The 17,268-nt window shown below is 47.0% G+C and overlaps 1 protein-coding gene and 1 long non-coding RNA gene across 3 annotated transcripts; one reads left to right on the forward strand and one right to left on the reverse strand.

Moving 5' to 3' along the window:
• Positions 1-2,759: 2,759 nt before the first annotated feature.
• Positions 2,760-14,386, forward strand: Tm4sf19 (transmembrane 4 L six family member 19). 2 transcript variants are annotated; one of them, XM_003477109.3, is made up of 6 exons: positions 2,760-3,259; positions 9,691-9,937; positions 10,471-10,548; positions 12,014-12,183; positions 12,305-12,488; positions 13,328-14,386. In XM_003477109.3, exons 2-5 carry the CDS (start codon positions 9,737-9,739, stop codon positions 12,483-12,485), a joined length of 630 nt encoding a protein of 209 aa, XP_003477157.1. In that variant the 5' UTR covers positions 2,760-3,259; positions 9,691-9,736; the 3' UTR covers positions 12,486-12,488; positions 13,328-14,386. The 2 variants fall into 2 exon arrangements, with proteins under 2 accessions (XP_003477157.1, XP_023416165.1); XM_023560397.2 differs by lacking the exon at positions 2,760-3,259 and having other exon boundaries at positions 8,809-9,937.
• An 827-nt stretch (positions 14,387-15,213) lies between these two features.
• LOC134470355 (uncharacterized) lies at positions 15,214-17,243 on the reverse strand. Its single transcript, XR_010039197.1, has 2 exons — positions 17,000-17,243; positions 15,214-16,908 (listed from the first exon to the last, which is right to left on the reverse strand). It is a non-coding gene; the product is annotated as an uncharacterized LOC134470355 (long non-coding RNA).
• Between the last annotated feature and the right edge of the window lie 25 nt (positions 17,244-17,268).

Consider the following 17,268-nt stretch of genomic DNA (forward strand, 5'->3'; position numbering starts at 1 on the left):
CTGCAGCTGCAAAGATTACTCCTGCAGTCTCACTTCTACCATGTCTTCCTAATTAGACAGTGCTACTAATTGACTTGATTCATGACTTGGAGACGTCTTTGAAGTAACTCCCGAGGTCCTGCTCATTGCCTGCCCTTTCCTCAGTTTATCTGCCCTTTGTCCTTGGTCCTAATATAAGTGGACTGACCCAGATAATCCTTTGTCTTTACCCTCCAAGTCTCAAGCTTAATTAGAGGGTTTTGACACTCCTGGAGTCCTGAAAATCATACAACTTATCTATTTTATTTAACCTCCGCCGTACACTCGTTTGGGAGATTGGGGATTTAGGTCAGACCTCGATACTTTTTAAGGGTCCAGTGACAGGTTTGGTTGAATTTTTGAGACGGGATCTTGCTCTATAGTTCACACTGGCCTTGAACTCACTGTGCAGTCCAGCCTGACCTCAAACTTACAATGCTCCTCCTGCCTCAGCCTCCTGAGTGCTGAGATCACAGGCGTGCCCCACCACACTCAGCTTGAAATAGTTTGTGCATTTTACAATGCAAATAATGCCTAATAATTCTATCAAAATTTGGTTCCCTATGGAGGTAATTAACTCCTTTAAGCTGTATCGTGGGTATCCAAGTATTGGGGTTGCCAGGGCTGCACTGAATGAAGAGCAATTGTGTTGGGCCACATATATAATATAGTTAACTTGTATGAGTAACCAAACTTCCTTTTAAAAATATTTTCACTGGGCTGGGGATTTAGCTCAGCGGCATAAGCGCCTGCCTTGTAAGCAGGTAGTCATGAGTTTGATCTCTGGTACCCATAAAAAGGAAAAAGGCAAAAAAAAAAAAATATTTTCACTGATGGACATGCTGGCACACGCCTGGAATCCCAACACCCAGGAAACTGAGGCAGGAGGATCACTGTGACTTTGAAGCCAGTTTAGGCCGTATAGTAAGTAAGTTTAAGACCAGCCTGAATTACACAGTGAGACTGTCTTGAAAAACAAAAACAGGCCGGGCATGGTGGCTCATTGTGGAAGATCCTTGAGAGTTAGAGACCAGCCTAGGCTACAAAGACCTCAAGGCCAGCCTGAACTGCATAGAGAGACCCTGTCTCCAAAAAGTTCAAAAAAAAATTATTGTAAATTTAAAAAGCAGGTCATGGATTGGTCATGCCTGTGTGATTACAATGAAAAGGAGAACTGAATTGTATTTAATGAGCTTTTCAGTAGTTTACCAGAACTGGTGTGATGCATGTAGCCATCTGTAGACCTGGAATTTTTTGCATAGAGAGCTGCTCACATGGAGTTTAAAAGAGATCAATTCTAATACTTACAAATATCCCTTCTCATGTATATGTACCAGAGGGGTCTCTCTCGCTCTCTCTCTCTCTCTCTCTCTCTTTCTCTCTCTCTCTGTCTCTCTCTGTCTCTCTCTCTCTCTCTCTTTCTCTCATCTTTTTGAGACAAACTTTCACTATGAAGTAGTTCAAGCTGGCCTCGAACTCACAGTGATCCTTCTGCCTCAACCTCTTAAACGCTGGGATTACAGGCCTGCGCCACCACACCCAGAAGTTTTTCTCAATTGTTTTTGTTGTTTTGCTTTCATCATGGGCAGTGAAATCTCTGCAAAGGCTACTTTATCCAGCACATGAATTAACTCATTTTAAGAACTTTAATTGGCCTATGCTTGCAGTAGTCATGATCACATTCCTCTGGGAAGTTGCACAGAGCTGTAACACATCTTCATTCTTGGGACTTCGCTCTCCCTCCTCTGTTCTATCTCTGGATTCCTTTCCCGTGTGCAAAAGATCTAGCTCCCTACTTCCTCTTATCTATCTTTTACTTTGCTCTCGTTTACACTTTGGCTTTCTCGTATGAGCGAAGCCATAGGCTAGCCGAGTTGGTATGTCTGGTTTATTGTAGTCTGGGGCGCCTCCATTTTCCTACAGTGACTCCAGCTTATCCTTCCTCATACATAAACCCACTCACCGGTGGTTCTTGTCTCCTCCTGAGTCCCAAGCTCTGTGCTCACCTCAGGATCCAACAGCACAGCTGAGGAGCAGCCTCCACCCTCCAGCACCTCAGGGTTGTGGGGAGAGGACTTGAACCCAGATGCAGGGGAGGCAGACACAGACGCCTTCACCAGGCCACGCAGCGTCACCCTTGAGGGGTTAATACATGGAGATGAATTAAAAGCAATAACAGCAAGACAGGGAGGGTGCAGCCACACACGAAAACTCACAGCGCACCCATCCAACCAAGGTCTTCTCCCTCCGCGGAATGACATGAACCCCTGCATGGAAAGGGTAACAGAAAAATGAGCAAAAGACATGAACAGGAACTTCTGAAAGAGGCCCTCCAAATTTGAAAACAGCAACAAAATAACAGAACAAGCTTTACCAATGGCCAGTAAGTATATGAAAAGGTGCTGACTCATCGAGACAATGAGAAATAAACCGCATGAAGCCACCACCAAACACCCACCAGAGGGCCTAAAATATAAGTCTGTGGGGCTGTGGAGGAACTGGGACTCTCCTACACTGCTGGGGCACTGTGAGTCGGCAGAATCGCTTTAGGAAGCTGTTTGGCAACAGCTGCTAAAATGTAACCTTCACCTGCCCTAAGGCCTTAGAAATGAATGATGCCTGGAAAAATCAGTGTATCCTGCCTAGAACATGCATAAGAATATTCCTGCTGGGGACACACACTTGTGATCCCAGCCTTGGGAAGCTGAGGCAGGAGGATCTTAAATTCAAAGCCAGCCTAGAGAATTCAGCAAAACTGTCCGAAAATAAAATTTTCAAAGGGTTAGAGCTGGAGCTCAGGAGTAGAGCGCTTGCCTACCCTGTGGGAGGCCTGATTTCAAAGCCCAGCACCCAAGGCAAAAAGGAAGGTGACAGAGCACATGTGGTATCTGACAGCAACCCTGGATTCTATGACGGGGTAAGACAGGAGGGTGGCAGCTGTCACTGCAAGTATTCTGCCTGGGGCAGACGCTGGGTGAGGCTTCTCAAGCACCCGATGACTCATGATAGTCGCCCTCATCAGGCTGGGCTTCTGTCCTTCCTGGAGTCACATGAAAATGAGCCAGGGTGGCGAGGAGGCCAGGAAGCGCCTTCCATAGAGGCAGGGGCGGGCACACACTGGCGTGGGGGCCTGGGTGGTCTCTATATATCCACAACTTCCCCACCCTCCCCACGAATTGTGGAGGAAACCTGCTGGCTGGCCCCGGGTTCTTCCTTTCCTGACTGTGGCCCACAGGTGCAGGTAAGCAGAGACTGAAGGGTCTTGTGAGGTGATGGCCAGGGAACAGGGGCACCCAGAAGTTAAGAGCACAAACTTTCACTGGGTGTGCAGGCACACAGCTGTCATCTCAGCACTCTGGAAGGCTGAGGCCGAAGCATCTCAAGTTCAAGGTTAGCAACCAAGGCAACTTAGATTCTGTCTCAAAATTTAAAAAAATTTAAGGGGCTGGGGATTTAACTCAGCGACATAAGCGTCTGCCTTGCAAGTGTGTGGTCGTGAGTTCGATCCCTAGTACCGATAAGAAATAAAAAAATAAATTTAAAAAATTTAAGAAGTAGTGGGGAAGTGTCTTGGTGCAAAAGCCCTGAGTTCCTTCCCCACGACCACAAAAGAAGACAGAGACACAGGGAAGGAGGGAGGGAAAGAGAGAGAGAGAGAGAGAGAGAGAGAGAGAGAAGCAGCTTAGAATTAAGTTTGAAGTGGAAATGGCCGGTGTGGTTTGTTTACATGTCCAGGAAGCTTGTCTTTGGGACACTGTGAGGTGGTGGCTTCTAGAAGAGGTGGGGATCCGTGGGGGCTGGGAGGGGTTCCAATCTCTGGGCCAGGCTGGGCTGCAGCTCAGCGGCCGAGCCTCTGCTTAGCGTGCATGCAGGAGGCCTTGGGTTCCATGCCCAGCGCTGTAATACACGTGCACACATGCACGCATGCGTGCAAGCAAGCCTGGCTGCAGTCTGACTTCTGGTCCCATCACAGGCTCCCTTCTGAGTGCTCCCGCCCCTGTGTTTTTCTGCTATGCTGTGATTCAGCCAAGGGCCGGAGTCACCCACCCCACAGCCACCAGCCCCCGTAGACCAAATAATCTCTCCTTTGTAAACTCCCGTGTCTTTTTATAACAACCCAAAGTGGCCTGACGGTGCTGCTTCCTGGGACTGTCACGGCTCAGACTTTTTCTAGATACACATAAGACTGTGCCCATACATACAAACAGTGCCAGTTCTTATTTTAATTCATAGTGTTTGAAAGCTGGGCAAAGCAGCACATGCCTGTAATCTCAGCTACTGAAGAGGCTGTGGCATGAGGATCACAAGTTCAGGACTAGCCTGGGCCACGAGTGAAATTCCACCTCAAAAAATAAAAAGGTTGGTGAGGTAGCTCAGTGCTTCAGCACCCCTTGCTTTAATCCCCGGGACAAAAGCAAAAATGTTTTCTACATATCAAGGAAGGTAGAAGAGGAGAACAGACTAAAAGAAAAGAAGCGGCACAAGTGCCTGCCTGGCAACAGCAAGGTCCTGGGTTCAATTTCTGGTACCAAAAAATTTAAAAAGGCCTGGTGTGGTGGTGCACTCCTGTAATCCCAGCACTTTCGGGAGGCTGAGGCAGGAGGATTGCTGCAATTTAGAGACCAGCCTGGGCTACAAAGTAAGCCCAACGCCAGCCTTAACCGCATGGCAAGACCATGTCTCAAAAAGACAAAATAAATAACTAAATAAATAAACTAACTAAATAAAATAATAAAGCAAAGAGGAAACATTTTCTAATTCATCTAGATATAACATCTCAATGTTTACTCAATTTCATTGTATGTAATTAATATGCAGTGAAATGCACACATTGTAAGTGGAAAGTTTGATGAATTTGTCAACACAGGCACCGACCCTGAGAACATTTCTGTCACCTTAGAAGCTGTCCTTATGCTCCTGTGAGCCCAGCTGATCTGCTTTTTGTCACCGGCGCTGCCCTTGCCAGAATTTATGCAGACTCCCACAGGAGCAGTCATTAGTTTCTGGCTTCTGTAACTTGACATAATGCTTCTGAGAGGGATCTGTGTTATCCTGTGTGTCTGTAGTTTATCCACTTCTATCAACTTGTTATAGTGCTCAATTGCATGCATAGGATTCAGTTAATCTATTCACTTATCCTTTTCTGTCTCTATTTTTTGCTTTTTATTTTTTATTTTTTTAGGTGCTGGGGATCAAACTCATGACCTCATGCTTCCACTGAGCTAAATCCCTGGCCTATTTTCTGGGTTTTTTTTGTTTTTTTTTTTGTCTTTTTTCATTTTTATCGGTACCAGGGATCGAACTCATGACCGCCTGCTTGCAAGGCAGGTGCTTATGCCGCTGAGCTAAACCTCCAGCCCCTATTTTCTGTTTTTTAGAGTCAGGGTCTCACTCTGTAGTTCAGGCTGCCCTTAAACTCAGTATGCAGCCCAGGCTGTCCTCAAACTCACAGCTACCCTCCAGTCTCAGCCCCCTGAGTGTTGGAACTATATGTGTGTGTCATCACATTCAGCTTATTAAATTCACTTTTTATCATAGTAAAATGTCTAACATGTCATTTGTCATTTTAGCCATTTTATTTCTTTTTATTGTTACTTTTTTTTAGACAGAGTATCACTATATAGTTCAGGCTGGCCTCAAACTCACTGCAATCCTCCTGCCTCAGCCTCCCAAGTGGTGGGATCATAGGTGTGCTCCACCACTTCCAGCACTTAGCATGTTTTCAAGTTTCATACATGTAGCATGGATCAGAGCTTTCTTTTCATTGCTGGATATTATTCTTCCATATGAGCACATATTATCCGTTCATGTCTTGAGGGATCCTGGGGTTTTGCATATTTCTAATTTGTAATCATTATGAACAAAGCTACTACGGACATTCAAGTGCTGGTATTTGTGTAGATACGTGTTTTCATTTCTCCAGGGTAAACATATGGACATAGAATTACTTTGTTTGGTAAGAGAAGTTTATCCTTGCAAGAAACTGCCAAGCTGCTTTTCAAATCACCTGCTATCATTTGCATTATCACCAGCAAAGTGTGAGAATTCAACTGCCCTACATCCTCACCAACATCCATATAGTCCAACTTTTTAAAATGCTAGCATTTCTAGTAGAGGTATACTTCTCTCCTTTCTTTTTTGTCTTTTTCCTTTTTATCAGTACCAGGGATCGAACTCACTACTGCCTGCTTGCAAGGCAGGCCCTTATGCCGCTGAGCTAAATCCCCAGCCCCCACTTCTCTCCTTTTTTTCTTTTCTTTTTCTTTTTTCTTTTTTCTTTTTTCTTTTTTTTTTTTTTTGTCTTTTTTGAGACAGGGTCTTGTGTCATGTAGTTCAGGCTGGTCTTGAGCTCACTTTGTAGCCCAGGCTGCTGGTCTCGAACTCGCAACTATCCTCCTGCCTCAGCCTCCCAAGTGCTGGGATTACAGGCATGTTTGTTTGTTTGTTTCTTTCTTTCTTTCTTTCTTTCGACACAGGCTCTCATTAGGCAGTTTAGGAAGGCCTCGAACTCATTTTGAAGATTAGGCTGGCCTCAAACTCGTGATTCTCCTGCCTCAGCCTCCAAGTGCTAGGAATTCTGGGAATCCAGATTTGCACCACCACACCCAGCTCCCTTTCTGTATTTCAAGGAGAAAGAGGGGCTCATTATGTTGCCCAGACTGGTTTTGAATTCCTGGGCTCTACTGACCTTCCTGCCTAGGCCTCCCAGTGCAGACTTTAGTGTTTCTATTGTTTAGCTGTATTTCTTTATGTTGATGATGTTAAATATCTTCCCACACTCTAGCTATCATCTGTATATCTTCTTCTGTGAAATGAAATGAGGTGTCTGTTAAAATATTTTCTGAAAAAAAGAAAAAAAATTTTCTGCATTTGAAATTAAATTCTTTCTCCTTTTTTATTTAAATTGTGATGTTTTGCGGTGCTGGAGATGGATCCCAGGGACTCATGCTGGGCAAGTCCTCTGCCCCTGAACTACACCATAATCCTTAGGAGCATGGTTTGTCTGTTTGTTTTTGTACCAGGAATCAAACTCAGGACCTTGTGCTTGCCAGGCAGATGCTGTGCCGCTGAGCTATATTCCCGGTCCAGTAGCATGTTTTAAGAGTTCTTTATATAATTTAGGTGTAGATTCTTGTCAGATGTGCCTATATTCATGGCTTTTTGTTTTGTTTTTGTTCTTCGAGACAAGGTTGGCCTCAAATTTACAGTGATCCTCTTGCCTTAGACTCCGGAGTGCTGGGATTACAGATGTGCACCACCATGCCCAGCCTCCACGTTCCTGTTTAAATATGCATCACAAAATATGTGCTGGGAACATTTCTCCAGGTCTGTGTTTACCTTTTCATTTTCTTAAAAGTATCTTTTGAAGTGCACATTCTGCATTTTCCCTTTTTTTTTTCTTTTCAGTAATAGGGATTGAACCCATGGCCTTTTTGATTTTTAATTTTGAGACAGGGTCTTGCTAAATTGTCTAAATTGCTGAGCTCAAATTTGCCACCCTCCTGCTTCAGCCCCACAGAGTACTGGGATTACAGGTCGCGGCACCTTGCCCTGGTGAGGTGTCATTTTTTAATATGCTGTATTTTTATGATTTGTCTGAGAAAACTTTGTCTAACCCAAGGCTGTTTTAGAATTTTCTGTTAAATGTATCTCCATTATCCATTTTAAGTTAATTTCAGAATATGGTATGAATGCATTAGTCAAGGTCAAGCTTTAAATTTTGTGTATGTTTTGTTCTAGCACCATTTTTTTTTTTTTTTTTTTTGGTTGTTGTTGCTGTTTGCTTGTTTGGTCATTTTGAGGCAGTGTTCCAGCTGGTCTTGAACTCACACTGTATCCCAGGCTGGCCTCGAAATCACAGGGCTCCTCCTGCCTCAGCCTCTGGAGGGCTGGATTACGGTGTGCACCACCACACCCAAATAGCACCATTTGTTGAAGAGACTATCTGTATCCTACTGAACTGTCAGCCTTTAAGACAATCTCACATTCGGTGTGTAGGTCTATTTGGGGGCCCTCTCCTCTGTTCCAGAAATCTTACGTTTTTCTTCAGACAATGATATCACTGTTGTAATTATTGTAGCTTTATAATGTCTTGAAATTACAAGACATAAATTCACCAAATTTGGTCTTCTTTTTCAAAACTGTTTTGGCTAATGTTAAGAGTTTTCTGGTGCAATAGAGAAGTAAAAGTACAAAATGAAGAGACTTACTGAGTTGAGGACGTGGAAAGGAGCACACAACCCATGGAGGCAGAGGGTTATGTGACCTCTGATTGAAGTGGCACACGGGGCAGATATTGATGATGTGTGAGGAACCGACTGGAATTCTCTTTTTTTTTTTTCTTTTTTTTTTTTTGTCTTTTTCCTTTTTATCGGTACCGGGGATCGAACTCACCACTGCCTGCTTGCAAGGCAGGCGCTTATGCCGCTGAGCTAAATCCCCAGCCCCCGCTCCACTGGAATTCTCTGTGTGTGCAAACAACAGGAAGGGAGTTGCAATTAGGGCTGAAGATGAAGCAGGAAGTGGTAGGCTTCCCGCTTTGGCTTTCTGCCGCATTAGACCCCCACCATAACTGTACAGTGATTTATATTAGGGCAAGAACCTTTTACCTAACGTGGGTCTTTTGCATTCTATGTAAATTTAGATTTAGCTTTCATTTCTGTAACAAAACTTTGGTAGGATTTTGACTGAAATTGTTTTAGTCTTTACATCAATTTAGGGAAAATTGACGTTACTGATACTGAATCTTCTGACCCACAGACATTGTATATCCTAATTTTTTTTTAGGTCTTTCTTACTTTTCTTTGGCAATACTTTATAGTTCTTGCATATATATATATATATATACATATATAGATATATATCCCACATACACTGCTGATGACTGGACCTATGGTCTTCACACGGAACTACACCCTAGCCCTTTCCTTTATACGCCTTTATTTTGAGACAGGGTCTCACTAAGTTGCCGAGCGAGCCTCCTGCCTCAGCTTCCAGACTAGCTGGGATGGCATGTGCTTGGCTTTGGACCTGATGGCACTTGTTGCTAGCCTGCTGGGGATTTCCGGCGTAGATGCTCGAGTGAACTGGAGTAATGGCAGTGCCGTGTCGTCCTCTGCCTGTCTGTTCGGCATTTGCCTCTTTTGATTTTCCTATTGCTCTGGACAGGACCTCCTCCACAATGCTGGGTAGATATGCTCAGAGCGGGTGTTGTGATGAGACCTTTAAAAACTTGTTTAATCTTCATCAAACAGGAATAATCACTGGCTGTAATAGAGGCAGAAAAAAAAACTATGATATGTGAAATGTATGTGTGAGCAGGTTCGACAGAAAATGGAGCCATTAAATCCTACTCCTTGGGGAAGATTTATTTACTTGTTCGTTTATTTATTGTTTTTGGTATTGGGGATCAAACTCAAGACCTCGAATTTGCCAGGCAGGCACTTATGCTGCTGAGCTGAATCCCAGGCATCTGTTTTTGTGTTTAGAGACAGGACCTCGCTACACAGCTCAGGCTGGCCTCGAACATGTGGCGATCCTCCTGCCTCAGCCTACCGATGGCTGAACTTGCAGGCGTGTACCGCGATGCCCACTGGTGGAGGATGGTGGAGGACAGGGTTCTGAGTGTCATCGACATTTCAGAGGCCGCTTTGCCCTTGCTGCGCTCTCCAGGTTGCTGCCGCGCTGCCTCTGCTCCCTCCACCCCCTCGCCTGCAGGATGCTGGTCTCTCCCCGCCTGCTGGGCTGCTCGCGGACCTGCTCCCGCGTCCTGGGGCTGAGCCTGGGGGCTGCGGCGCTGTTTGCTGCTGGTGCCAACGCGGCGCTCCTCTTCCCCAACTGGGACGTCACCTACCTGCTGCGGGGCCTCATCGGCCGGCACGCCCTGCTGGGCTCCGGGTTCTGGGGAGCGGGTCTGATGGTGAGATCCGGGCTCGGGTGGGAATTCACAGCGCCCCCAGGGTGGAGCTGGGGACTGCGGGGAAGCTGCGCTTTGACGGTTGCAACCATCCTGCCGTGGGGGCTGAACACCCACTCCTAGGATTTGCAAGACTTGGCAAACAGGGAGGTCGTCTTGGAATCAGGGAGGCTGGGGTAAACCTGACATCCACAGTTCAGGTCACTTGAAACAGCGTCATGGGAGTCAAAGCCAACGGAACAGAGCTGAGATTACACCTGTAATCCCAGTACTTGGGAGGCTACTGTAGAGGGAGGATCTCTGTGACCTGGAAGTCAGCCTAGTCTACAAGATGAGTTCAATTAGCCTGAACTGCATAGCCAGACTCTGTCTGAGAGAGAGAGAGAGAGAGAGAGAGAGAGAGAGAGAGAGAGAGAGAGAGAGAGAGAAAGAGAAAGATACAGACAGAGCCCAATAAAAGATTCTTGCTAGGCAGTCAGCAAATCACTCTAACTCAACAGCTGAATGACCCAGTCTCTCCCTGACACTCTCTGCAGGTGCTCATGGCTGCCACCCTCATCTCCATGATGGGCTGGAGAGGCTGCTGCTTCGGGAAGAGTGCACCATGCTGCAGTGTAAGCCACCATGCACTGTCCTGGCTTTGGCTCCCTCTAAGCGAACAGGCCTGTTATACTTCTGAGACTCAAAGTCAAGTCCTAAATGTGCCCCTGAGTGCCACTGGGTGGCAACCCACCCGGCTCTCCAGACCCATCCTCATCTCTTGCGTGGGGGTGGTCACCTCACCGGAGGAAGGGCATGAGGGCCACCAAAATGGTAGGAGCATTGTTCTTAGTACACTGAACAGTGCAGACGGGAGCCATGGACATGGTAATAGTCACTGGTAGGAAGTTTCCTGGCTATTTTAGTTAATATATATATATTTTTTTGTTTGTTTGTTTTGTTTTGTTCTGTTGTCTTTTTCCTTTTTATCGGTACTGGGGAGCAAACTCACGACTGCCTGCTTGCAAGGCAGGTGCTTATGCCGCTGAGCTAAATCCCCAGCCCCAATTAATATTTTCTTAAATGCCTGGGGCTGTGGCTACAGCACTTGTCCAATATGTCCAAGGTCCCAGCATTGCATAAAAAAGAAAAAATACCCAGCATTGCATAAAAAAGAAAAAATATAGAGAGGGACAATGTATAGAGATTCTATGTGGATATATATGCATGTATCTACACATTATTTTCCACTGTTTGGGAGGTGTTGAGTCGATAGGGTTTCACTAAGCAGCCCAGGCTGGCCTTGCACTCACTGAGCGCCTCCTGTTTCAGCCTCCCAGGTTCTGGGACTACAGACGTGCACCACCCTGGTGGGCAACCTTGAATATTTTAATTTGGGGCCAAAATTCACTAAGCACTTTTCTTTTTTTCTTTCCTTTTTCTTTTTTTTTTTTTTCTTAATTTTTTTGTTTTTGGTACCAGAATCAAATTTAGGACCTTGCACTTGCTAGACAAGTGCTGGGCCCTAAGACTCATCCCCTAAGAACCTTTCTCTGACCCCCAGCTTGACATCAGTGGGAAAATGACTGTGAAAACTCTGTAGGTTTTATTCACCTATTTAAAAAGTGCATTCTTTTGGGAGGAAGAAATGCACTGTGACCTGCAGGTGGGGAGGTAAAGGTCCAAGGAGGAGACAGCAGGGCATCTCCCCAGGTGGAATGGGCTGTCCGGCCTTGCCAAGAACTGGCTCTTGCACTCTCCCCTTCCTCCCTTTTAAGCTTGACTTGAGAACAAGAGGCATCAAGGCTGGCCAGCCAGTCCTTAGAGGAGTCAGATTCCGGCATGGAAAGCCACTCTGCCCCTCTTTCCCCAGAGCTGAGTGACGCAGTCCAGGTGCTGGGATGTCTGGTGCCAACCTGCCAGGCCGGAGAGTCTGCTGAGTCAGGAAGGTGCAGGCCCAACTGCCCCTGTCTCTTTCTTGGGCCTCTGTCTTTCCCTCACCCCCTTCTTTGCTCTCCCTGGAGATGACAGCATCTCAGGAAGGGAAGGGCCAGCCAGGGGACAGGGACTTGGATGTTTCCTATCACCCTCTCTCTGCAGATCCTCACTGCTCTGCTGGCCAGCGGCTTGGCTTTCCTTGGATCCCTGATCTGTTTCATCACTTCCGGAGTGGCCCTGAGAGATGGCCCACTGTGCATGTTTGACATCTCATCCTTCAATCAGACAAAGGCATGGAAATACGGTTACCCATTCAAAGACCTGCGGCACATGTAAGCACTGGGGACTTGGATTTGTGGTCTTTTTAGAGACACAGAGAGTGAGGCAGATCCTCCTGCCTCAGCTTCCAAAGTGCCTTGTTTACTCCCTACTCTGACCTTATTTTGGGAACAGAAATTATCTGTATGACCATTCACTCTGGAGCTCTGTCTGCCTGGAGCCCTCTAAGGCCGTTGTCTGGCACGTGTCCTTCTTCTCGGTTCTCCTGTGTGTCAGTGCACTCCAGCTTCTCCTGGTGGCCATCCATTCCATCAATAGCCTCTTCGGCCTCTTCTGCAGCCTCTGTGAGGAGTGACAGGTAAGGTGCCTAGGTGCCCAGGTTCCTCCAGGCCTCGTTGAAGCCTTTCTTACTGCAGCATCTAAGAAAGACAGATGAGCATCCCTTTGTACACAGCAAGCGGGTATGGTGATGCATGCCTGTAATTCTCAGGAGGCTGAGGCAGGAGGACCTCAGTGAGTTTGAGGTCAGCCTGGGCTCTATAGTGAGTTCAAGGCTGGCCTGAACTACATAGGGAGACTCTGTCAAAAAAAAAAAGTGGCTATATGAAGCTTCAAGAGGAGAAGGGGTTGTGAACCAAAAGCACACAGTTAAGGGACAGTCAGTAACTGACCCCCTATGTTCTCAATTCAAGTTCACCAGCTGCTATGGACTATATTGTGTCCCCAAACTCCATGGGCTGATACCCTCACCCCAGTGGCTAGAAAAGCCACATTGATAATCAGAGCTCCACAGAGGCTGGCCCTCCATCCCTGGGGCTGTGGTCTGGGGGACTGCAGTATGAGGTCAGGGACAGAGGGGACAGTGGGAGGGAGTCCCCTGGTCCAGATGCTGCATCCTGTCCCATGTGCAGCCTTAAGGAGCACAGCTCCCAGTTGGCTGATTTCGCTGCAGGGTCACAGCAGGATGGGGCTGACCTGTAGAAACTTCTTTAGGAGACAGGGACTGACGGTGCCACACAATAAATGCAGAGGGGAAGGGTAATTCAGGAGCCGGGGGTGTGGCTCGGTGACAGAGTACATGCTTGGCATGTGCCAGACATGGGCTTGTACACACACACACACACACACACACACACACACACGCGCGTGGGTGCATGCTAATTTACATCTACTTTTTTCTTGTTTTCGTTGAGACAGGGTCTCATTATGCAGCCCAGGCTGGCCTCTACCTCGAGTCAGTCCTCCTGCCTCAGTCTCCTGAGTGATGAGATTGCAAGTGTACGCCACCACACCTGCCTCCATGTACCTGGCTGAGCACACGCACATGGTGCGTGTACTCACACCCATGGGGGCTCACACCCATCCAGGATCAGGCCTCCTTTCCTGGCTGAGCAGGCCTCGAGGCGAGCGAGGTCAGTCCTTGCACCAAGACAGTTCCTAGTGGACGGCAGGCCCCTCCTCGCCTCTGTGCTTCAGGAACTCTGGCTGTCACTGCAGGAGAGCTTCGCAGGCCAGCGCCTCCTCCCTCAGCCTCAGCTGGGCAGCATACCCTCCTGCCCCACTGCACATGCAGGGTGGCTCCTCCCCTCTGGACGCCCCAGCCTCTCTGCACCTAGAACCTGGGGTGCACCCAGTCGATGATGGTCCTCAGAGCCTTGAGGTCTCAATGCAGTCACATGGTGTTGGCGCCCAACCGTCTCTCTCCAAAATTTGATTTTGGGCCCTGACTGGGGGACAAGGGAAGGAAAGGGCCTTGGAGAAGGGAGGAGGCGAGTCCGGGGCTGGTGTTGCTCCCCTCAGCAGGCTGGGGTTGGGTAAGCCTTTTCTGAAGGAGAGCCTTCTATCCTCAAGTGTGCGTTTGGGACTGAGGAGGTTGTTTCTGGTTCCTAGTCCCACGCAGAGGTGAGGCCGTCTTCAGAGCAGTGTGTCCTGTCTGCAGGACTAAGGACATTTCTCATGGACACCATGTCCCCTGGAGGATGAAGCACGTTTTGCTTGGACACCTTGTCACATGTGAAGTTGGAAGAATAATGCGACGTGACATGCGGCTTGTGCTCACGAAGCAGCGGGACAGTGTTAACTTCCAGCCCTCAGTCCTGTTAAGTAGGAGGCGCCCTTGTTTGCACTGAGGGTGTAGGGCTGAATTGTGTGCAGTGCTATCCCACAGCGTGGGGAAAAGGCTTTCTGCAGCCGTCTGTGTGTTGGAGATTGTTTCAAATTTGTAAGAACTATTAAAGATCGCACTTTTTACTTAAACCGCTCAGCTGTGTTTCATGGACAGGGACCTTCCCATGTCCATGGGAAGTAATTCAGGGCCTTTACAATCTTGAGCGTTATAGTGAATGACACCTTATATAGTAATAGTCGGACACTCCCGTGCAATCTATTTATTCTTGCCTGGCAAGGCCTTAGTGTTATTCATTTGTGTATCTTTAGCTCAGCAAAGATGGCATAATAAAATGCTCATTAAGTCAGTTTATGCACCAAATCCTCTGTAGTTTTTGATAGACTGCGTGGATCGGATGAGAGAAAGAGCTGAGATTGTAAGAGGTGAGGGAAATGCTTCCTAGAGATAGGATTTTTTTTTTTTGACACGATCTCACAATGTAGTCTGAACTGGCTTTGAACTTGCAGCAATCCTCCTGCCTCAGCATCGTTAGTGCTGGGACTGCAGGTATGCACTACCACACTGGGCTGAGGTATGATTTCTTACAATGTTTCTTAAGCAGCAAGGAGAAAATAGCACCTATCTGTAAGACACATTGCATCTTCATGCAGGTGGAGTCAGGCTTGTCTGCAGATGCAAGACTTGTGCCAGAGATGTCCTGGGTGCTGCCAGCCTCTAGCAGCTACAGAAGTGGTAGAGGAGCCCAGAGCGGGTGCAGGGTGTCCACCACTCCTCCAGCCTCTGCATAGACCTCAGTGTGCAGGCCAGGGGGAGACTCACCAAACCAGTTATGTCACAGTGGGCTTACAAACAGGAGATTGAATGCCAGAGGTGGGGCAAACAGCACTGTGATAAAGGAAAGCACTGTTTTAGTTCCTTTCCACTCTGTTAAGACACAACACCCAAGGGCCACACGTTAAAAGGAGGAGAGGTTTATTTTGGCTTATGGTTTGTGGCAGTTTTAGTCATAGTCAGCTGGCTCAAGCAGGGAGGGATGGCAGAGGGGACTAGAGAAGAGAAGCAGCCCATGGTAGATAGGGTGAGGAGACCAGAGAGGGAGCAGAAGCGGAGCAAGATACACCCTTCTGTGCCATGCCACACTGGCTGCCTCTGGCCACCAGGCTCCACCTCCCTGCATCACTTTTAGTCATACACTCAGCTGTGGACCAATCCCTAATGAATACAGTGCCCCATGTTCCAATCACCTCCCAAAAGTGTCCCCCTCATGAGCCTGTGAGGCTTTGGGGAGACATCTTTAGATCTTTAGATGAAACCATTTACAGCCACTTGGGAAAACAGGGTTGGGAAGTTTACTGGAATCAGGGCAACCAATTAAAGCAATAATGTCAAGAAGGTGCTTTGTAAATCACAACCTAGAATAGTAAGAATTAGCTGCTCTCTGCTGGAAGTTGTAAAAGTTTAAAGTTGTAAAGTTAAAAATTGTAAAACTATCCTTTTTGTATCTTATAAAAGCAAGCTTTGGAACTTGATACAACTAATACGTTGAGGTAAATCAAGGTAGCCTGGGTGGGTATTGGAGAATGTTTTTTTGTTTGGTTTTTGAGACTGGGTCTGGCTATGTAGTCCAGACTTGCCTTGAATTCCTAGCCAGGAATGGAATCCTCCCGCTTCAGTTTGCCAAGGCTGGGAGTACACGTGTGTTCCAGCATATCCTGCCTACCATATCCTTGGTTTTCACAAGAGAAAGACTACCAACCTTCTAAACCAGGAAGAAGGACTGGTGCTTTTAAGCAGGGAACAATGCCTAAGGCGGCTCTTTCCTGACTTCTGAGCTGGAGCAGGGGGTGGGGTCAGACACAGCAGGCTGGTTGGCTGCCGAACTGCGGGTTACAGCAGTGCTCTGCACACTTTTTCCAGGAGCCAGAGAGTACTTCAGGCTTTGTGGGCCATCTGGGATTTGTGACAACCACTCACTTATGCCTATACAGGACATATGCAGCCATAGGCAAGCTGTAAAATTAGCATAGTTGTGTTCTAATGAAGCTTTACAATTAAAGATTTAGATTGCTATAATTTTCATGAGTCACAAAGTATCCATTCTTCCTTTGATTTTTTTTTTTTTTTTTTTAACCAGGGATTGAACTCATAACCACGAGCTTGCCAGGCAGGTGCTTATGCCGCTGAGCTAAATCCCCAGACCTCTTCCTTTGATTTTTTGATCGTTAAAAAACAAATTTTGTTTTTGCAGGGCACGGTGGAGCTTGCCTGTAATCTTAGCACTCTGGAAACAGGAAGCTGAGGCAGACGGATGGCCGAGTTCTAAGCCAATCTGGGCCACATAGTGAGTTCAACATGAGACCCTGTCTCACAAAAAATAAATAAATAAAAAATTTTAAAAATCTGTTCTTGGTTCACAAGTCAAAACAACAAAAGAAACAAAACAGGAAGAAGGCTAGATTTGGTCCAGGCTGGTTTAAAGACCCATTGATTAGAACCAGCAGTCTGCCTGGTGCACCCTTAGCTCACTTAGCTTGGTACCTTTGGTGAAGTTCTCTTGCTTCTGTGTGCCTCAGGGTCCCTGCACGACTGTTTCTGTGCTTAAACCCACTGGAAACCTTCAAAAGCTTCGTAAACGGGACAGAGATACACACTGTGATCGAAAAATATGGTGAAAGTTTACATTAAAACAATTATGACCCATTATTACCCATCACACTACCATGAGCCCCTTCCAGACACACCCTTTGTTTCCAACAGTCAGCCCATCAGTCTTGCCAGTTCCCGAGGCAGCTCCGCAAGTCCTCTTTAATGAGGGTCTTCAGATGTGCTGTCCTCTTAGCTGCCTTGATGTCCTGAGTCGATTCAGAACGTCCTTTGATGGGTATTTTGACTTTGGAGCAGAGCCAGAAGTCGTAGGATGCCAGATCTGGTGAATAACGTGGGTGAGAACACAGTGTAATGTTTTGAGGAGCTCGCCTTTCGCAGTGATCCACGTTTTGGGGTGCCAGTA

This window comes from Cavia porcellus, unplaced genomic scaffold (assembly GCF_034190915.1).
Source record: "Cavia porcellus strain 051 isolate PalLab524CR breed Dunkin Hartley unplaced genomic scaffold, mCavPor4.1 scaffold_14, whole genome shotgun sequence".
In the NCBI taxonomy this organism is placed as follows: domain Eukaryota; kingdom Metazoa; phylum Chordata; class Mammalia; order Rodentia; family Caviidae; genus Cavia; species Cavia porcellus.